The sequence below is a fragment of the Ornithodoros turicata genome, chromosome 1 (genome assembly GCF_037126465.1).
Source record: "Ornithodoros turicata isolate Travis chromosome 1, ASM3712646v1, whole genome shotgun sequence".
Classification (NCBI taxonomy): Eukaryota; Metazoa; Arthropoda; class Arachnida; order Ixodida; family Argasidae; genus Ornithodoros; species Ornithodoros turicata.
This window is the reverse complement of record NC_088201.1, coordinates 22274565-22294962: the sequence shown is the minus strand read 5'-3', so window position 1 is coordinate 22294962 and position 20398 is coordinate 22274565. Positions and strand designations below refer to the sequence as shown.

At 44.3% G+C, this 20398-nt stretch overlaps 2 protein-coding genes and 1 long non-coding RNA gene across 3 annotated transcripts in view; 2 read left to right on the top strand and 1 right to left on the bottom strand.

Moving 5' to 3' along the window:
• LOC135397532 (homeobox protein MSX-2-like) overlaps window positions 1-1179 on the top strand; it is a 31578-nt gene extending 30399 nt beyond the window's left edge. The window contains exon 3 of the mRNA XM_064629131.1: window positions 235-1179. Coding sequence (XP_064485201.1) covers window positions 235-489 — 255 coding nt within the window. The 3' untranslated portion in view covers window positions 490-1179. The remainder of the gene's footprint in view (window positions 1-234) is intronic.
• Window positions 1180-3487: 2308 nt separating this feature from the next.
• Window positions 3488-14776, bottom strand: LOC135397524 (uncharacterized). Its single transcript, XR_010423650.1, has 3 exons — window positions 14625-14776; window positions 13417-13536; window positions 3488-3619 (listed from the first exon to the last, which is right to left on the bottom strand). It is a non-coding gene; the product is annotated as an uncharacterized LOC135397524 (long non-coding RNA).
• On the top strand, window positions 8358-15376 carry LOC135397515 (uncharacterized). Its single transcript, XM_064629121.1, has 3 exons — window positions 8358-8528; window positions 11528-11663; window positions 14955-15376. Exons 1-3 carry the CDS (start codon window positions 8447-8449, stop codon window positions 15124-15126), a joined length of 390 nt encoding a protein of 129 aa, XP_064485191.1. The 5' UTR covers window positions 8358-8446; the 3' UTR covers window positions 15127-15376.
• The last annotated feature ends 5022 nt before the right edge of the window (window positions 15377-20398 follow it).

The following is a 20398-nucleotide window of genomic DNA, read 5'->3' as shown; positions in this document are numbered from 1 at the left end:
ACACGCACTTCCATGCTTTCTGTGTCCGCATTTAATCAATATCAGCTATTGTCACCAATGGCCCGCTTTGAATGCTCTGCTGAATCTGTACGGTTCCAAAAATCGAATGTGTGGAACCACACAGATACAAAAAGACTGTTTCGGCACAGAAAGATAATAAAAGTGTTGATACAGGTCATACGACACATTTACTTAGCGCATATTTAATCATCGTACAATGGGTATGTTATGCAGGTGAAGATATGGTTCCAAAACAGAAGAGCGAAAGAGAAACGACTCAAGGAGGCGGAATTGGAGAAACTACGGATGGCAGTGCGGCCACTAATTCCAGGAGCCATGAGCCTATCCAGTTCCTTCGTGGCCCCCGTGATCCCTTCCATGGTCGGAACAATACGAAGCTGTCCGAGGCTCATGCACTCTGCTCCATGCACGTCCGCTTTTACTGTTCCTCAGCAGCCTACCCTAAGATATCAGCACTCCACTTTGTAGACTATCGCATATAGATGGCGATATGTGCCTTTTTGAACGCCATGGTGCTTCGTTTGTGATACTGTACATTAGCACTGCATTGGAAACCACAATGTACAGTGACACGTGTTGTTTTGTTTATACTCGTCATCTCAGTGCCGGAACTGCCATGTTGATCCGCACGTTCGTCTTCCGCACGGTAAAGCAAACATTGTGTTCATTTTGGCTGTGATGACATTTTTGACGGGCAATACGCAAAGCTCCAGCTGGCTGTAGAAAACTAACGTATGCCAACGTTGTTTACAATTCTATGTGAATCTGCTCAGAGTCATTCTTAGTCAGTGGGTCGTGATGGAGTCTTTTTTTCTTCTTCTTCTTCTTCTTTCTTCATGTAGTTCATCGCACAGAAATTGTCTTCCTGTCTACTACTGAGCTTGATTCAGAACGCCGCCGATAAAATCCCTGCCGTTGGTGCCTTTCTTCTTTTTCAAGGCGACAGAAAGTCTGTTACTCGGTGGCATTTGTGTGGACTTTATAAACCTTACATTGACTTTTTTTTTTTTTTATGAGTCACTTCAGATGTTGCTTATACCGGGAATGAAGAGTCAGAAAAGGCAATAAGCCCAAAAACGCCTTTGATCACTCGGGTGCCTTAGTGCTTCTATGTTCTCAACTACTTCTCGCCTAAAACTTTTTTGTAAATAAAACAAATATTTGTCGACTTTACTTCCTTTTAATGTGAATTTGCAATGTTTGAAAATTTGCTGACAGTGTCTCCAAAATATTTTGTAGCTTTCATTGCAGCCTATAAGAAGCAGAGGCGCTGGAACTCATGTTTGAACTTCACATACAAACAAGGCTACAGATGCGATTCATTCAGGGTGTTTACTGCTATTGTTATTATTAGAGCGCGGACAAATATGCACTAACAACTCCTGAAATATGCACCATGCAACTATGCACCAAATGTCTTCGAAGTGTGCAGTAAAAAGTCGGAATATACGCAATATTTTCCTTTGTTTGTGGTATGAAAGCAATGTATCGAATCCACATTTGACAAAATTTGAGCGTTTTTTTATTAAGACACAGGGTAAAAGAAGGCTGCTTTCGTTCAGGAGCACAGAACAAAGAAGACTTGCGCCACAGATATAAGTCATGCAGGTAAAGGCTCTGCTTTCGGCACTGCACCATTGTGCACATTACAATGCGAACACCACCTGTCTTCGTAGCGATACGGTAACAATAAAGGCGAAGCGCGGTTCATCGGCCATTGCACGCACACCAAACACACTCCGACGCAAGGCGAAGGCGCGAGCCCTGAGCGCCGCTATACGAAAAGATGTCGAATAATTGTGGGTGGTACTTCGCGCAGTGAAGCCACCGGTGTGGTTACTGAACACCACGTACCACTGGAACATCGATAATATTCGATTCCAATCGGAATTTTCGCAAAAGAGGACCCAAAGCCTTCCCGAAACCAGCAAAACCTTTCCAAGAAGAGCAAGAAAGCTCTTACACTGTGCCAAAAATATGGCAAAATATACATTATGTATGCATTTTCATGCGAAAAATGCCATAACGTGCAAAATATGCATATACTGCATGTGCATTACAGAACCCTTCTAATCGGTCCCAAACCAAGACGTACCTAAAGCGTTTTTTCATAGTCGAAATACGAAACCATATCGATTAAAAAAAAAGATATGGTGTGCCACAACTAAAAAAAAGGAAGGTAGACTAATGTACCACGTAATCGAAGAACAACAACAACTACATGAATGACGATGGAATGAGGTGATTCACCGCAACAATTCCAGTACCATACCTCACTGCATGTGGGTTAATATACATGAGTGGGATGACGATGAAGAGTGACGAGACGAGGTCATTCAGATACCGCAAAGAATTTCAATTTTCAGAATGTTACGAAATCTGGGTGACGGTCGATTTTCAAATATTTGGCATCTCTACGGGAGAACAATACTCGCAGCACAAAGTAGTCTGATTTGAAACACACGCGGAAGGCGCGGGGATTTTCTGTCAAGTTAGTGAAGCAGAATGAAGTCTTTCACAGACAAGGCAGGACACCCTTATCAACTAGACTTTTCAGTACATTGTGGTGCTTGTGTCACACATTGGATGTCGATGCCCGGCCCACTCACTAAGTAAAATAAAAGTTATGCTACTTTCAAAAAATCAAACCTAATTAAACATGTTGAAAATGCACGTAATATTCTCAAATATAATATCAAGGGGGTCTTTATGTAAAGCAGTTCTAATCTATTGGAATAACATAGTCAGTTAACGTATTTGCCAACTGGTGCCGAATCCAAAAGAAGCAATATGGGGGCACCCCAAGTTCTTTTGCTGTTGTCGACGAAAATTTCTAACAACTTGGGACTTCTTTCATTAAAAAAAAATTTAGAAAGTTCAAAGCACATTGTGTTGTATAGTAGAAAGTGATTGTATACGAACTATAATTGTTCTCTGCACTAACAATGGGAGGGAAAGTAGACATTTAATGGCCTACTGAGTTGTGACGAACTCAGTATGCAGAAGATAACATTAAGGACAATGCCATTAAAACTGTCCATGAGGCACTGCACGAATAGCATAACACTTGATGCCATTTTCCGTGCCCGTGTGGCAATTAAGGTTTAAGAGGTATCGAATAATTATTCGTCAGCACGGCTGCTACATGAGACGAAAAAAAAAATGCTTCCTGCGCTTTGGGTGTGATAATTGACAGATGTTACGGCTTAGCACCAGCGTTTAACATGGGGTTCCAGTGGAATTTCCGAAGATAGAAACGAATCCTTCCTTTAAGTCGTGTTGATATGGCACTGTGTGACCACGAGCCCTTCGTGCATTCTTCGAGGGCTTAGTAGAACCGCAGTAAAACTTTCAAACTCTGTGCGAAGTGCACGTCGTTAAATGATACAAGTTACATTACCACTCCTAAGGACGAGCAACCTGGCTCAAATGTAGAGTCAACCTGTCCCACGGCACTTACGCGTTGTAAGGTGATGGGCTCCGGCCTCAGTGCTTCCACCAGCTGACGGGCACTGAAGCGTAGTGCGTCCAAACATCCAGAGGCGCATAAATATGTCGCTTGAACAGGGCGTTACGTACAATCTGGTCCTCGAAGGCACTGCACGAAATAAGCTGACGTCAATATTTTATTATCGTTTCGTTTGTGTGCATGATAGATTAGTTACATTCCAGTTATTGTCCTGGGTACGTTATACCGCATCTAGTCAAATGAGCGATGGGTCTGGGCAAGGCTTATTTACATAACTCACCCAAGATATGTACAAAGGGCCGTGACCAAGGTCCCAAATTGTATACACGTAAAATTTCCGAAATTTTGAATGCTGGGGAAAAATATGTTCATTTCACTTTTTTAAAGCAAAATACGAAATTTAATTTAAAAAAAGCTAAAACGTGTGTTGTCATCAAGCACATTTATTCTTATGAGTATGGACATTGCCTGGAGTTTGAGGTGACATGGAAGGATAGAGACGGAACGAAGTGGACAGCACAGCCTCAAAATCAGCAATGAAGCAAGTGTTCATTGCGGATTTTGAGTGTGTGCGATGCACTTCTTTCCGTCTCTGCTTTTCCGTGTCTCCTTAAATTCAAGGAACTAGCGGCATGGCCGAGCGAGTAAAAGCGTTCGCTCGATAGTGGTAGCCAAGCTTGTGCTGAAGAATTGGAGGTGGGTGGTTCAAATCGTACCACCGACAGCGCTGTCTGAGGTTTTCCCTGCGTTTTCCGGCAGTCTTTCCAGACGAATGTCGGCACAGTTCGCCTTGAAGTCAGCCCAGAACGCATACTAACCCCCCCGGCCTCCTTCCTGCTGTCCTCTCTCAATCTGTTCACGTCTACGCCGCTCATAGCCACAGTTGCTTCGCGGTGCTAACACACACACACACACACTAAAGATAAAGGAATATTGCCTTTCTCACGTGTACGCCAAACAACAACAACATAGATGAATGGATGATGATGATGACGTGGGATGTTTCCCTGCGTTGAGTGCAAGACCGTACTGCACTCCAAAAAGGTTCACATGAAAGGATGAAGAGGGAAGGAAAACAAAAGACACCCCTAACAGTTCTTGAAGGAGGCCGGTGGCCCTCAGAAAGGAAAGAAAAGCGCGAAGGGCACGGCACTGATGTGCAGGGTTACTCCATGGGCCGAGAACTTTGCAGATGTTGAATGGCCTCTGATCCAGCAGTTCAAGTTGACATTTAAAGGCCCGTCGCTCGCAGACGTACTGGCTACAGTCTTCTATAATGTGTTAGATTGTTGCCGGGAAACCACAGTTGTACAAGAAAACCACAGTTGTACTTGCCGGCACTTCAATAAAAACAACTTGATATTCGGTAGCTTCGTACGCAGATCACGCGCATTCCACTGCAGGATAGTAGCCCGCTTAAACATATGGTCCACGACTCGCGGTCAGAAACTTTTCAGCAGCGAGTAAGGCCTGGACCTCCTGGAGTCCACCGGCGTCCGGGTACGCCGCTAAAATGGCCTTGATGACGGATAGAATCACGCCAGCCAGCTCGCATTCTCCTTCATTTTCCAAATTTGTTCATACGTTTATTCCGTAACATTGCAGGTTATTCCGAATTCCTGCAGCATTTTCACGACGAGGATGTAACACTTCGCATCCGGTGATACCGACTTGAAGCACTGCATCGCTCTGAGTCTCTATCAGTTGGCGAGGAAACGTTTCTCTGCGCATCTCTCGAAGCTTTACCCACATTGAGATTCGAGCGCACGCGGTGGTGGTGGTGGTGACGAGACCGGCTGGCCGTTGTTGGCACGAGTGCGTGTACTCTATAGACTTCCCCGCGTTCCCCCGTAAACCTGTTGCGATGTTTAGTTTACATATTTGCACACCGAGACCAATTCCGTCACACGACGCAGATGCCTGCCAGGACAACATGCCTCGTAAGGTCTTAGGAAAGCCATACGACCAGGGGCGCCGCTAGGCAATTTTTCAGGGAGGGGCAAGAGCTCGGAGCCGGGCGCCACTGCACAGTCCCACATTATTTAGGACAGGTCGTGTGCTGTTTGCGGGCGACGGAACGAAAAAGAAAAGTATAAGGAATACGGCGGGAATTTTCAGAGACGTGCAGCCTTGACCACGTCGGCAGGGCTCTGGCAAAGTCACAAAAAAAAGTGTATGAGCCAGGGGAGCAAATGCCCCCCTCTTGAAGATGAGAATGGCATATGGGATCCCAAGTGAGGACGTAACGAGACACATCTGCGATCTTCTTGAGCTGCAGGCCCGAGTGCGCAGGAATTCAAGTAAGCAGAATCTCTCTATAAACGCTGACGAGATCGGTGAAGGGAATAACAACAACGACAACAACAGCAAATAGGCCTATACATGTCGTGACGACGAGCAGGAAAATTTGGCACTTGATTTGTTGCTCACTATACCCCAGAACACAGGGCATGAGATATGAGAGTATGAGATATGAAATGATGAGGTGACAACAACAACAACTTTATTTGATGATAATTGGGGAGTTTCATCACCAGGGTCAATACCCTCATTGCTGGTGGTGTGATGAGGTGATGTGTGAATAATGATGGTACATCTTCGTCCTTGGTATGAGATGAAGCTCCCACGGCCAGATAATGTCAGTGCACAAAGATATAAAAGTCACAATATTAAAGTGACCAGTGTCCCGTAGAAACTGCAGGAAAAAAGAGCAGTGCGTGACGGCGCCGCATGATAAGGCCAGGGACCGAGCACCGATGCCAACGCGCGCCTCTCTTGCATTGCAATACCAGATCGCAGTTCATGATCATATGCACAGCACAGTCGGAGCATACCATCGTGTCGGAGTGGCCAAGCCTGTGCTTAAAATGCGGGGTGAAGTCCACGCTCAGATGAAGCCTACGAAAGTGTCGAGGGAGCCGATTTGGTAGAATAAAGGGCAACTCGAAATCCACCGCACGCAAGATGGCCCTATAGATGGAACATCTTGACACCCCTGCTAATAGGCTGCTGTACCATATCTGAAAGTTATGTTCTTTATCCTCTTTAGAGGGGATAACTGGGTAAGTCGTCCGAGTCTGCTATGCAACAGCCGCCATCTCTTTCCGCTTCTTCATCCCCATGAATGCGACATGGACCAGTGACTACCAAAGGACGGTACACGAGGCAAGAAGAGAGACAACACACCGAAAATTCTCATTGGAGAATTTTCTGTGTGTTGTATACTAGCTTGTCAGCGCCCTACTGCTGCTTTCAACGACCAGTTATCCACTGCAAGGGTACACGATGACCTCTCTTTTCATGTCATTTGATTTATTGAATGATGTCAGCCACCACTGGAGCGCCAGTGATTCACGATACCCCTATGTGCTACACATTGGCGTGTAGCTTTTGAATCATACACCACCCAGTTCTGTGGCGTAGCGCATGTTACTTTTGACAGAAAATAGCAAGATCGCAACAATTCTGCTGACGTCGACGATGTGTGGTGCGACAACCAGTACCCGTGAGACACTCAATCCGCGGGAATGATAAAGGCTGCCGTCGAGCAATCAGGACCGGTAGAGCCATTCGTGAACACCGTGGTGTACGCAGAGTGCTTGTTCTGCACCACGTCCATCATCAGTTGTTTCAGTACTGCTGCTTCCCTGCCTGATCCTTTCTTACCTTGAGCTCAGGAGTGTAAAGATAAAATTGAAAGTGCTGGAAATGTCCACGGACGTGTTGTTGCGCGGTATTGGTTTTGCAGAAAAAGCAGTTAGTGAAGGCGATACTGATTAAATACACTTATAGATGTTACTCCGCTTCCGTCTGTGGATCTTCAAGTCCAAGGGCTGAGGGTGTTGAGAATTAACCAGGCGCAAGTAGGTGCCGAACGGTTTCCTTGCGACGCAGGACCTCTACTGCCGTCTCACGGGCTTCAGCCAATACCACCCGTGTTTCCGCCGCCCGAAGAACGCCAAGGCCTTCAGCCGAGCCTCAAGCTTTGAGCAGGAGACTGCGAAGCTTCTGTTCAGACGCTCGTGAAATTCTATGCCATATTGGTAAGCTATACGGAAGAGTCCCGCAAACCAGAGCAGAGAAGTAGCGATGCATTGCTTGATAGAGAATGTATCACTGATAGATAGTCCGAGACTGCAAGAGGGCGTTGAATCCATGGCGGCAGGTTTCCTCTTATATATTTTTTAAGCGCCAATACATAGCAGAAAGAAGCAGGCAGTGAAACAGTGTTTGCATCTGTTGAATGTTCTGGCATTTCTGGCATTTCCTCTTTTCGATTTACGTTCCGTTTTGACTGGTCTCCGTTTACAAAGTTTCTCTGTCGATATTTAGTTAAATATCGTTAATGCTTTCTGTTACTTCCAAACGTTCACGGAATTTCCAGAATATTGAAGCAACCATATTACACAAGTGGCATAATGGAAATGGGGGGAATACACGAACAAGGTAGTGTATCAATTTATAGATATCAGTGGATTTTATGTTCTGCCTTCATAGTGAAGCTCATATTCAGCATCTGACAAGTACAAAACGACGCATAAATAGGGTTATTTTAACTTTGACGTTTGACTGCATCGCGGTATTGGTAGCTCCAGAGGTATACATGGAAATCAGTTAGAGCTGCTTCCCCTCTTGTTGCTTGGCCAGTGACGCTATTTGCACGCATCGGAGCTTCCGGAAACACCAGGTGAGAATCATAAGTAGATGGTACCCTTCCGAACTTTCTGTTCCTTTTTTTTTCCTGGCCAGAGTCTGTCAGCTTTTCGTAGTCATAGTAACGCCCGCCTAAACAGTGCTGTTTCGCGAACCATGACCAGCTCGTCGCCTCACGGCTCTCAGACCCATGGTTAGAGAGAGACTTCGCGTACAGGTGGAGAGGACAGGTAGGCGGTCTAAAAACGAGCTTCTCTCAAACCGGTGAGCGCGGCAACAGATCATTTTGCATACAGCGAAGTTATGGAATTACGCTCAGCCAGTGACTTGTCACTGTTGGCTGTTCTCCTGGCGTTGTTCTCCTTGGCCCACACAGTGAACGGAGGTAAGGTTTATTTATCCCTCCTGTCTTAAGACATGTTGCTGACGCTGTGCCATGTACTGAGGCTTTGGTTGATATCCTCAACAAAGCGACTGTACTGGCAGAACGCTGAGCCTGGTATTGTTGTTTTGTTACAGGTTAGCGTAGTTCGGACACCTTTAGGTGTGAAGCCTTCAACCTTGTTATACGGGAGGAGCTTTTTTTTTATTTTTTTTTATTTTGTAATATTATATACAAGGGCTGATCAAGAAGTATCCGGATTGGAATTTTATTTAAAAAGCTGAAACATTTGGAGGTTTGAAACTTAGTGATCAGAAGGAGTTCCCTTATGAAACCATGCATGCGGCGTGGTTTCCACTGTTTGAAACATTTTTTTAAGCCTTCTTTGGAGAGAGCGAAGAGCTGCCTCCTCACGTTCCTTCGAATCCCATAAGCACCTTGAGATCCATTTTCTTACAACTGCATTTTGATTTTTGGAAAGGGGTGACTTTCCTCCTTGGCTAAAAAAAAAATTAAACAAAGAATCAAAATGCAATTGAAAACGAAACGATTCCAGGGTGTTCGGGAGCTTCAAACGAACGCAGCCCTGCGCTATACCAAAGAAGACTTCAAAAAGTCGGTCAGTCGAAATTGCGCTGCGCTGAGCACGGGGCTTCGGAAGGGGACTACTTTGATAGTCACTAATTTCAAATCTGTAAATATTTTACGTTTTCTAATATAAATCCAATCTGGATGCTTTTTGATCAGCTTTCGTATGTCCATTTTCCATACAGGCCATAATATACAAAATGCATTCAAACAGTAGTTGCGCGCATTGTAGCCCGTGTAAGCTCGTTTACTATATGGTACGTTACATTCTCCCGTGCCTAGATTCTATAGTTCTTTGTGGTTGTAATGAAGCATTTGCAAGTGCATAGACGAGCGGTTTGCTAAGTATCTCGACGTTCAGTCATAGGCAACACTTCATGAGGGTTGCCCTCCTCATCATCTGTAAACCCATTGTAAATCCACTGTAAACCCATCGACGGAACTTCACCGCATAACACGCCAACCATTGCGTCGAATGGTACAGCTTCTGGTTTGAGAAGAGAGCGTGACATGCGCCTTTTTGTGGCAAATAACGTATATCCAAATTGACATAAAAAGACGTACTCTTCTCATTTCAACAAAATCGGGAAAATGAACAATATCGTTTTGAATGCTGGTTGGATCTGAGCAGAGTTCGAGGTAACTCGTTACAAGTAACTCGTTACTGTAACTAAGTTCCTTTTTTAGTAACTTGTAACTTAACTCGGTACTTTTGCGCCGTGGTAACTTTCAGAGGAACTCGTTCCTTTTTCAGGTAACTTTGCCAAAGTAACTTATGCTAAGTTCCAAGTTACTTTCAACACGCTTTCCACTCACGTCCACATATTTTCTTGCTTTTCTCTCCGGTTCCTCCATGTCATTTTTTGCTATAAAACGTGATGTTCAATCAATGACAGTATTCTTCTCTTCTCTACCTCTAGCTTCGAGCGTACCAAATTTCTGGCGCTGTCGAACACTATGACGTCATTTGTTTACAAACAGGGAGAGGTCTATTGTTGGACATAAACGAAAACGATCTACGCGTGTTGCACTCCTCCGCAGCTGAGTTGCCAAGGTCTAACTCAACTGCTCACGCGCGCTGCACCTGCGTGATGCTATTTTGTGTCCGAAGTAACTTGGAAGTAACTCGTTCTTTTTTTTAAGTAACTCAGTAACTGCGAGATACATTTCAGGGTGAATAACTTCGTTACTTAACTTACTTTACTTCGTTAACTTAGTTACATTTTGCACATGGTAACTTAACTTGTAACGAGTTCCTTTTGACGGGTAACTTCTCAATCTATGGATCTGAGGATGTTACGTGGTGAAGTTCTGTTCTCCACCCCCCCCCCCCCCCCCCTTCATCCTCTATGCTCCATCAGTCTTTCTTTCTTTTTTTTTTTTTTTTTTTTGTTGTAGTCGTGACGACGCCCATTTCTGTGTGGCCAACAACGGCGAGCCGATCCTGCCACTATCCACCCCCCCCCCCTGTTTTTAAATTGTATGGTTATCTTACGATGCGAGCATGTGATAACAGCAGGAATCACAGTAAAAATAGTGCTATCATTCTTCAACCACATCTATTTATATTTACGCAATTATGTGGGATGACGTAAACTTTGGATATTAAAATATTTGATATTGACATTTCGAATGCTACTCTACTTCTCTCCTGTGGGCAACGAACGTTTTCCTACGTTTCATTTCGATTTCCTTTCCTCTTACGTTATGAGTACGTTTACCGTATGTATACGACGAGAAATTATTATAACCTTCGTACTTATGTGAACACAAATACATCGTGTAAGAGATGCACAGCGAATAATTGGACGCACACTGCAACGTAAACAGCCATGCTCGGCTACACGTTATGTATTTTCGTGTGACCATAAACTAGCCGTGCTGGCGAGATAAGAAACGAGAACTGTGTTTTAGAACAGGGCGACATGCACAGGGGGGCGCATTATCCGGCGTTAGCGGCGTACATGATGGAAAGTGACGGGCCGAGGTTGGCCGGCACAAATTGGAGAAGCACAACACGTTAAATCTAAGCACGAAGGAAGGCAGTCCACGAAACAGTTAGACAGCGGTGAGACTTCAATTATTGTAACCAACGAACCCTTCATTGTGGGTGAAGTGCACTGCTGATTACACCACGCTAGCCCGACTTGCCAGCAACTAACCGAACGGCCGGGACACGCACTCAGCCATCTTCACATCCCCTCCTAAAATTTTCGCAACTATTCTCCCGTGCATAAACGGCATCTTGCGAACGTGAACTGGTTAACATCGCTCGCTGGTTTTCTCGACGCCTGCCTTTTTTTAGAGGTAGCCACGACTGAACTGGAGGTATAAAGCACGCCTTATGGAAAATGGCGTGTACATCATCCAGTTTCTTTCAGTGACTTGTCAGTAAACCTGCTCTGTATTTGCAGATAAAAAAGACTGCTTGATTGACAAGGAAACGGGATGGCACGTCCCCAGCAACGTATACCAATGCGACAACTCTGACTGCTGCAGAGAGTATGGCAAGCACTCTTGTTGTGCAAAGAAGAAGACTTCAGATATTGTGTAAATATAGCTAGCCTTCCGTTTGAACTTATATTGTAGTAGCTAGTGCCATTTTATGTTGTTAGACATCTGTAACGATATCATGAAAGTTTCAAAACTGGGAATCAAACGGATAAACCATATAAATACAGACCCATAACGAAAAACTTCAGAGGTATCTGATAACACGAGAGCTATAACTTCAAAGGTACCTTGAATATCTATACCACTACCATGGTAGGTATCTATGTAAGCACCATGTAGGTGAACGCTCGTGCCTCAGTTCATTTCTGGCAGGCACAGTTCTCAGACCTACTGTTCTCTTGGTCTGCTGTCCTACAGTACCATGAATAACTTTATGCCATGGGCAGACGCAAAACACGGTGCAACACAAAGTCTGTTGCGTTATGTCGTGTTTTTCGTGTACCCACGCTCAGGCTTATACTGCTGGTCGAAGGCATGTGAACGAGAAGAATGTGCCTCTAGTTCCTTTTGTGCAACCTTTCAACCTTTTTACCGCAACGTCTTTACGCCAAATTCAGGGTCATGTCTCCTATAAGTAACATACACCCCCCAACAACACTGAATATCCACTGGATGTACGATTAATGCCCTAACGTCCGTGGTCGGATTCGCCTGTCTGATGGATATCCCTCTGATATCCAGTGTCGATAAAGAAAATATAGCGCGGAAATGATATCCTCAGGATATCCAGAAACGGACATATGCGGTGATCTATGCCCCAACAACACCTGGCAGTCCTAAGGATATCCGATGTACGTCTGAAGCTGGATGTTGGAATAGCGGTTTCGCCCGACATACGCTCAAAGGTCAAAGTGGAGAATGGATGGGTGTGGATAGACAGTTGGATGATAGACTAATGTGGATAGACAGTTAAGAATTAAAGGACAACATGCCGTGACTGAAACCGGAATCAGGAATTTCATCAGTTTCGAAACATAACTGACAAGAAAACGTGATGGTAGCTGTGGGAGTATAATCCCCCTTTCCTACAGTTATTGTACCCTATAAACGCTCCTTTCCTTTTTCGGAAACATCAGAGAACCAGCATAGTGGTGGTTCTTGGAATATTCAAACTTGGCAAGTGCGCACAACACGTCAGCGAACCGACACAAAGCGAACAACGAATGAGAGCCGAGATATTGAGGGGCTCTCCCATTGGAGCAGTCCACGAGGTTCTGGGTGTAGAATTTACTGCGTTAACCATTAATTTAATGTAGTCTAACAATATCGTTAGATTACCTAAATTATTTACGTTAGTAATATAGCATGTGTGCTTTGAAATTAAGAATATATTATGTCTGCTTTATGAGGAGCATTTACTGGAAGAAATGTCCATAAAATGTCCTCCCTCGTTCGCTTAACGTCCCCATCGATATCCTTCGGACGTCTCAGAGGACTTCTTCTTTCTCTCACTTGAACATGTGTTCGTACATATATTGGACGGAACTCGTTATCTCGAGGATATCCCAACATTCAGATTCAGATGTACATCGGATATCTCTAGGACAGCCGTGTGTTGTTGGGCTGGATATCTGGCGGACGTCAAAGAGGACTCCTTCTTTCTCTCACTTGGACCTATGAGCGTACACATATCGGACAAAACTTGTTATCCCCAGGATGCATCAACATCCAATTTCTGACGTATATCGGATATCCATAGGACAGCCTCGTCTTGTTGGGGCCAGCTAGTTTGCGTTCCTCTACTATGTTCTAAATTAAAACAAATGTCTGTTTATGATATGGACGTCACCTTTAAACGTTGCTGCTGTTTGCTGGGTTCCCACAGCTGATGTGGGGACCCGAAAGATGGAATTCAAAATCATCCGCCAAGAAAAAGCGAGAATTTTTCCTTCTTCTTAGAACAATGTGTCTGTAAGAGATTTGTAATTATGAGTTGTGAGAGGAGGAAAACACCTATTTTAAAAGCACCTACACCTATTTTTTTTTCATTTTTGACGACGCACTCCCGTTCTTTTAATGCGTTGGCATTAGAATCCCCATTGTCGGAAAAAATTGACCGTCGACGTATAGACCGTTTACAGCAGCCAGTTGCTTCAGGCGATAATAGATGGCGCCACAGTAGCTCCGCCATTGCGTGCCTTCTGCAAGTGCCTGTGTGCCTTTGACTATGTGAGCGCTTCCGATCTTTTTTGCCGGTGTGCTGCAGTTCTGTGCAAAATATCGAAAAGCACTGGGAAGACTTTGTTCCGTGATTGAGTGTAGAAACTGTGACAGAGATCTGATCGTGTCGGACGAAGCAGTTTGTCAAATTCACGACCCGTCGAGTCGTGAATTGGATTGGATTGGATTGAATTGGAAATTGGAATCATAGGCGAAACAGCTCTAAAACTCCCGGACCCTACCTCTAGGTTTAAGGTGGCAGATACGCTACGATGTTAGCTAATGCTAACGCATATCTACCGCATAAATTTCATTGATCGTCCTCATCAATTTTTTTGACCCAGGGACATATTGCGGTACCCTAATCGCGTAATTTGCTATTGTATCGATGACTTTTGGAAGTAATAGGGTTCGCTTGTTGGACGCCGGTTTTGCATTACAGTTTCAAGCCTACATAGTTCAGATTTCTCTCTTTTAATGTATGATGAACGTATCAGGGTGACCTGCGTTATTTTATGAGACCACATTTTCTGATAGGAGACAAAGAGCAATCAAAAAGAACGGGAGTGCGTCGTCAAAAATTGAAAAAACTAGGTGTAGGTGCTTTTAGAATAGGTGTTTTCCTCCTCTCACAACTCATAATCGCAAATCCCATCCCAATCCAATCCAATCCACTGTCGAGGCTTCAGACAGAGACTCGACGAGGGTCATTTTTTTCGACATGGGGGTTCTAATGCTAACGCAATCAAAACCTAGTCCTGCAGACCACTATCCGTTTCTAAAGGGCTTAACTTATATAGAAGACGTGCACTCCCTGCCACTAGGGGCACGACATACCGAAAGACCAGCGGCATGGCCGAGTGGGTAAAAGAACCCACTCGTTGGTGGTAGCCAAGGTCGCGCTGAAGACTGTGAGGAGAAGAGAATCCTTATCGCGCTCATGTTGTTTCCGTTGTTGCTGTTGATGGTGGTGGTGGTGGTGGTGGTGGCATAGAAATTGAGAGATGTAGGCCTCACTTGTCGTGAAGACCAGATACTCCAGAGCATATTTCCCACGCGTGTTCCACACTGCAACAAAAAGCAATAAAACCTCCGCAAACGAAACTTATGTAATTACACCTGATAATAATATGAAATAGATTCATGGATGCAATTTCATTTCCGCAGTCAGGAGCAGCTGCTACTCTGGGGAGGTCTTCTTGGGTTCCTCGTGATCCTGGCAGCACTCATCTACTGCAAGCGGAAAGATATCCGCATTTTTGAAGGCCGCACCCTGCGCTGCAAATGCTGCCCTGGACAGCGAGATCGCATTGAGAACATGGAAACAAATGTGGCCTGAAGAAGCTCCAGCTTGTCTCCAATCAGTCAACATGTGCACGAATGATTGTTTTCCCCTTTAAGAAGCAGGGTTGAAACATATCTTCATATTTCATAAAGACCACAGGACATGAATCTCTGACACAAGGGCATAACAACACAATGAAAAAAAAAAAAAGACCATTGAGCATGTTCCTGTCACAAAGTGGAGGATTTCTGCTTTAAAGAGGTACATAGGCAATGCATCAAGTATGCATCTGAGGCTGCAGGTAGCAAACCGTTTAATCGTTTTATATCGAGTGGTTTGTGTAGTTTTGTTTGAAATTAGAAAAATGTATGCAACTGTGCACGAATAAAAGATGCGTGTTGATACAAATATTCGGCACTTTCCACTGCAACGTCGGAAGACCGAGTGTCCACGCCTATTGAACGCATATCCTATAGATCTGTTTTGCGAGCGACAGCCCAGAGGCATAAATGAAGTAAATCTCAGCTGTGGGTCCTGTCCTTGGAGGTAAATTTACTTCCCATACTTAACTGAATGGAGATGGATATTACTGGACAGTACTGGGATTGCTCGTTAGATCTTTTGTGTTCCACTAACGCTATTTTATCTCGGGCACTGTTTTTTTTTTTCTTTTACAGTTTTTCTAGTTAATCTGTTTCAGTGTTTCAACCAGTCGCGTAGCCAAGGGGGGTTTCGGGGGTTCAAACCCTCCACAAAATTGTATCTTTCGTAGTGCATTTGAAAGAGGGAAAAGGTGAAATCCTCCTCCTCCATGTAAGTTCCCGTTGAACCCCTCCGGAAATATTCTTCTTGCTACAGCTTCAACTAAGATAAAATCAAGGAAAGCAAATGAAGCTGAATCAGAACAGTCACGGTTGTCGCGATTATGTCAAGCACAACCAACCATCCGCGACTACGTTATTCGAAGATTATGTCCTTACGCATCAACATCTTACTCCTTCTTTGATGAACTCGAGAATCAGCCCCCGAGTGGTGACCTACACCGCTAACCAAAACGAACTCACTTTAGCGCGGAAAAGGTCACAAAGCAACATCTTGCCGTGTTGATGTGGTACAAAGAGGCCCAAGCCAAACACTGATGACGAGAGCACACGACACTTCTTGCGTTTCACGGTATCCCGTACCGCAACGTTTCTATTTATGCATCTTAAAACTGTGTGAGGACACGCAAGAGACAAGTGTCAAAGAAGTGCGGGCCCTAAAAGCCCCGTTTTGTACTTTCTTCTTTAATTGTGCCACAACGTTCAATCACTACGTATCGTTTTCATACAATAAATACGACCGTAGCCCGTCGACGAAGCACACAGCTAACTATCGGCAAGTACCGCACACCTACCAACATCTGAGAGCAATTTGCAAATTAACGTAGCTGAACACTCGATTGGGGCACGTGGTAAGAGCAGTACACACCGCAAGCATAGTAACAAAATAACAAATACGCATGAAAAAGTGCAAGCACGCTAGAGCAATTTAATGGTAAGTAAAGAGATAACTGAAAGTGGATGAAGCAAGTACCGCACACTTACCAACATCCGAGAGCAACCTGCAAATTAACGTAGCTGAACGCTCGATTAGGAGCCCTTTGCGCCTATCCCTCTATCTAGGGAACGTAGGATAGGGAACGTAGCTGAACATTTGAGTACTAGACTTGCTTAGTTGAGTAAACAGAACAAGCATACCAACAAATACGCATGAAAAGTGCCAGCCAGCCAGAGCAATTTAATGGTAAGTAACGAGATAACTGAACGTAGATGAAGCAAGTACTGCGCACTTATCAATATCCGAGAGCAACCTGTAAGTTAACGCAGCTGAACATTCGATTACTAGACTTGCTTAGTTGAGTAAACAGAACAAGCATAGCAACAAATACGCATGAAAAGTGCCAGCCAGCCAGAGCAATTTAATGGTAAGTAACGAGATAACTGAACGTAGATGAAGCAAGTACAGCGCACTTACCAACATCCGAGAGCAACCTGTAAGTTAACGCAGCTGAACATTCGATTACTAGACTTGCTTAGTTGAGTAAACAGAACAAGCATAGCAACAAGTACGCATGAAAAGTGCCAGCCAGCCAGAGCAATTTAATGGTAAGTAACGAGATAACTGAACGTAGATGAAGCAAGTACAGCGCACTTACCAACATCCGAGAGCAACCTGTAAGTTAACGCAGCTGAACATTCGATTACTAGACTTGCTTAGTTGAGTAAATAGAACAAGCATAGCAACAAATACGCATGAAAAGTGCCAGCCAGCCAGAGCAATTTAATGGTAAGTAACGAGATAACTGAACGTAGATGAAGCAAGTACAGCGCACTTACCAACATCCGAGAGCAACCTGTAAGTTAACGCAGCTGAACATTCGATTACTAGACTTGCTTAGTTGAGTAAATAGAACAAGCATAGCAACAAATACGCATGAAAAGTGCCAGCCAGCCAGAGCAATTTAATGGTAAGTAACGAGATAACTGAACGTAGATGAAGCAAGTACAGCGCACTTACCAACATCCGAGAGCAACCTGTAAATTAACGCTGCTGAACATTCGATTACTAGACTTGCTTAGTTGAGTAAACAGAACAAGCATAGCAACAAATACGCATGAAAAGTGCCAGCCAGCCAGAGCAATTTAATGGTAAGTAACGAGATAACTGAACGTAGATGAAGCAAGTACAGCGCACTTACCAACATCCGAGAACAACCTGTAAATTAACGCAGCTGAACATTCGATTACTAGACTTGCTTAGTTGAGTAAACAGAACAAGCATAGCAACAAATACGCATAAAAAGTGCCACCCAGCCAGAGCAATTTAATGGTAAGTAACCAGATAACTGAACGTAGATGAAGCAAGTACAGCGCACTTACCAACATCCGAGAGCAACCTGTAAATTAACGCAGCTGAACATTCGATTACTAGACTTGCTTAGTTGAGTAAACAGAACAAGCATAGCAACAAATACGCATGAAAAGTGCCAGCCAGCCAGAGCAATTTAATGGTAAGTAACGAGATAACTGAACGTAGATGAAGCAAGTACAGCGCACTTACCAACATCCGAGAGCAACCTGTAAATTAACGCTGCTGAACATTCGATTACTAGACTTGCTTAGTTGAGTAAACACAACAAGCATAGCAACAAATACGCATGAAAAGTGCCAGCCACCCAGCCAGAGCAATTTAATGGTAAGTAACCAGATAACTGAACGTAGATGAAGCAAGTACAGCGCACTTACCAACATCCGAGAGCAACCTGTAAATTAACGCAGCTGAACATTCGATTACTAGACTTGCTTAGTTGAGTAAACAGAACAAGCATAGCAACAAATACGCATGAAAAGTGCCAGCCAGCCAGAGCAATTTAATGGTAAGTAACGAGATAACTGAACGTAGATGAAGCAAGTACAGCGCACTTACCAACATCCGAGAACAACCTGTAAATTAAACTCAGCTGAACATTCGATTACTAGACTTGCTTAGTTGAGTAAACAGAACAAGCATAGCAACAAATACGCATGAAAAGTGCCAGCCAGCCAGAGCAATTTAATGGTAAGTAACGAGATAACTGAACGTAGATGAAGCAAGTACTGCGCACTTATCAATATCCGAGAGCAACCTGTAAGTTAACGTAGCTGGACATTTGAGTACTAGACTTGCTTAGTTGAGTAAACAGAACAAGCATACCAACAAATACGCATGAAAAGCGCCAGCCAGCCAGAGCAATTTAATGGTAAGTAACGATATAATTGAAAGTAGATGAAGCAAGTACTGCACTCTTACCAACAACCGAGAGCAACCTGCAAATTAACGTAGCTGAACATTCCATTAGGAGACCTAACAAGATCAGTACACACAGCAAGCATGAAAACTGCCAGCCCGCCAGAGCAATTTAATAGTAAGTAAAGAGAGAACTGAAAGTTGATGAAGCCAGTACCGCACTGTTACCAACATCCAAGAGCAACCTGCAAATTAACTAGCTGAACGCTCAATTAGGAAATCTGAGAAGATCTGTACACACAGCAAGCATGAAAAAGTGCCACCCAGTCGAGTAATTTAGAAGTAAAGAACTAACTGAAAGTGGATGAAACAGTCTGTTTCACAGAAACAATCTCACTCTAACCAGCTAAATAACAAAAACATGTCGTTGCGGCCGACTTTATGAGGAAGTGTTCTGTCGATGCGTCTGTAAGAACAGAGCTCAGCGAAATTTAGGGGGTTGCAGTTAACGACAAATAACAGGTGCCTAGATCTAAGGCAACATAGACCTACTGTTGAAATGAAATGAATTTTAAAAAAAGGCTTTGGAATCGGGAGCTTGTGGGACACAGGGAAGATTAACACACAATGGCGCAGTCTTAAAAGTGGTGACTCAATTGCGAAATGCAATGATATGAAATGAACAAAAGCATTCACGGCGTCGGGGTGTTGCACCGATTTTTAAATATGCGTATCAATATGTGGAGTGTAAACAACGAGAATTAGTCGAAGGTAGCTACAAATAGGGACGACACAAACACATCACCTCAAACCCCCCCAATGAGTACGTGAAGCGCGTTTGTGAAGCGACTGGTACCCTGTGGACACTGAGGCAGGCGCACTGTTTTGAAACAGGGTGAGGTTACAGCTTGGTGACCGATCATCCCCAAAATAGCTGCAATTGGAAGTCGTTCGTACTTCTCGAAGTACCTCGCCCAATGCACAATTCCCGCCATAAATTTGCGCCGAATTAATGGAACCATTTATCGCCGTCGCTTGGCTGTTTTCTTCCTATAAAACTGTTACCATGAGAACCGTGCACCATGAGAAGTAATACACACCACAGAGTCATAATTATCGCAGAAATTGAATTTAAAGTACGCCGCAAAAAGCGACCGTGCGCAACGGCGGTGGAGAGCAGTACCAGCCAGTGATCTGCCTGGGACATCGCGCTGACGCTACAGGGGGTACGCTCGCTGATTGGTCCAGAGAAATGTTGTCTGCTACTCCGCTGTCGTCTGCTACTCGGCTGTTCAGGGTTCTGAAAAAGCCTTGCTCCTGGCTTGGTCATGATTCGGCCGCTCCTTCTTTCCCCAATTCTCCGGGATAACTGGCAAAACTGGTTTACGGCGGCAAAGGGACAGGGCGCTGACCCCCACCCACCGGCGAAGCAGAACTAGTTCCCCCTGTAACGTCATCGGTGACGTATCATCATACCTTCTCCTCCTCGTTATACCCGGAGTGGCGAGTTAAAGTAGCACAGAAGTCATTTTTAACAACCAGTTTTCTTCCTATAAAA

Coding starts and splice junctions, on each gene's coding strand:
- LOC135397515 (XM_064629121.1), top strand. CDS start 8,447: ATGGAATTACGCTCAGCCAGTGACTTGTCACTGTTGGCTGTTCTCCTG. Junction 8,529..11,527: donor GGCCCACACAGTGAACGGAG/GTAAGGTTTATT, acceptor CTGTATTTGCAG/ATAAAAAAGACTGCTTGATT. Junction 11,664..14,954: donor AAGAAGACTTCAGATATTGT/GTAAATATAGCT, acceptor TCATTTCCGCAG/TCAGGAGCAGCTGCTACTCT.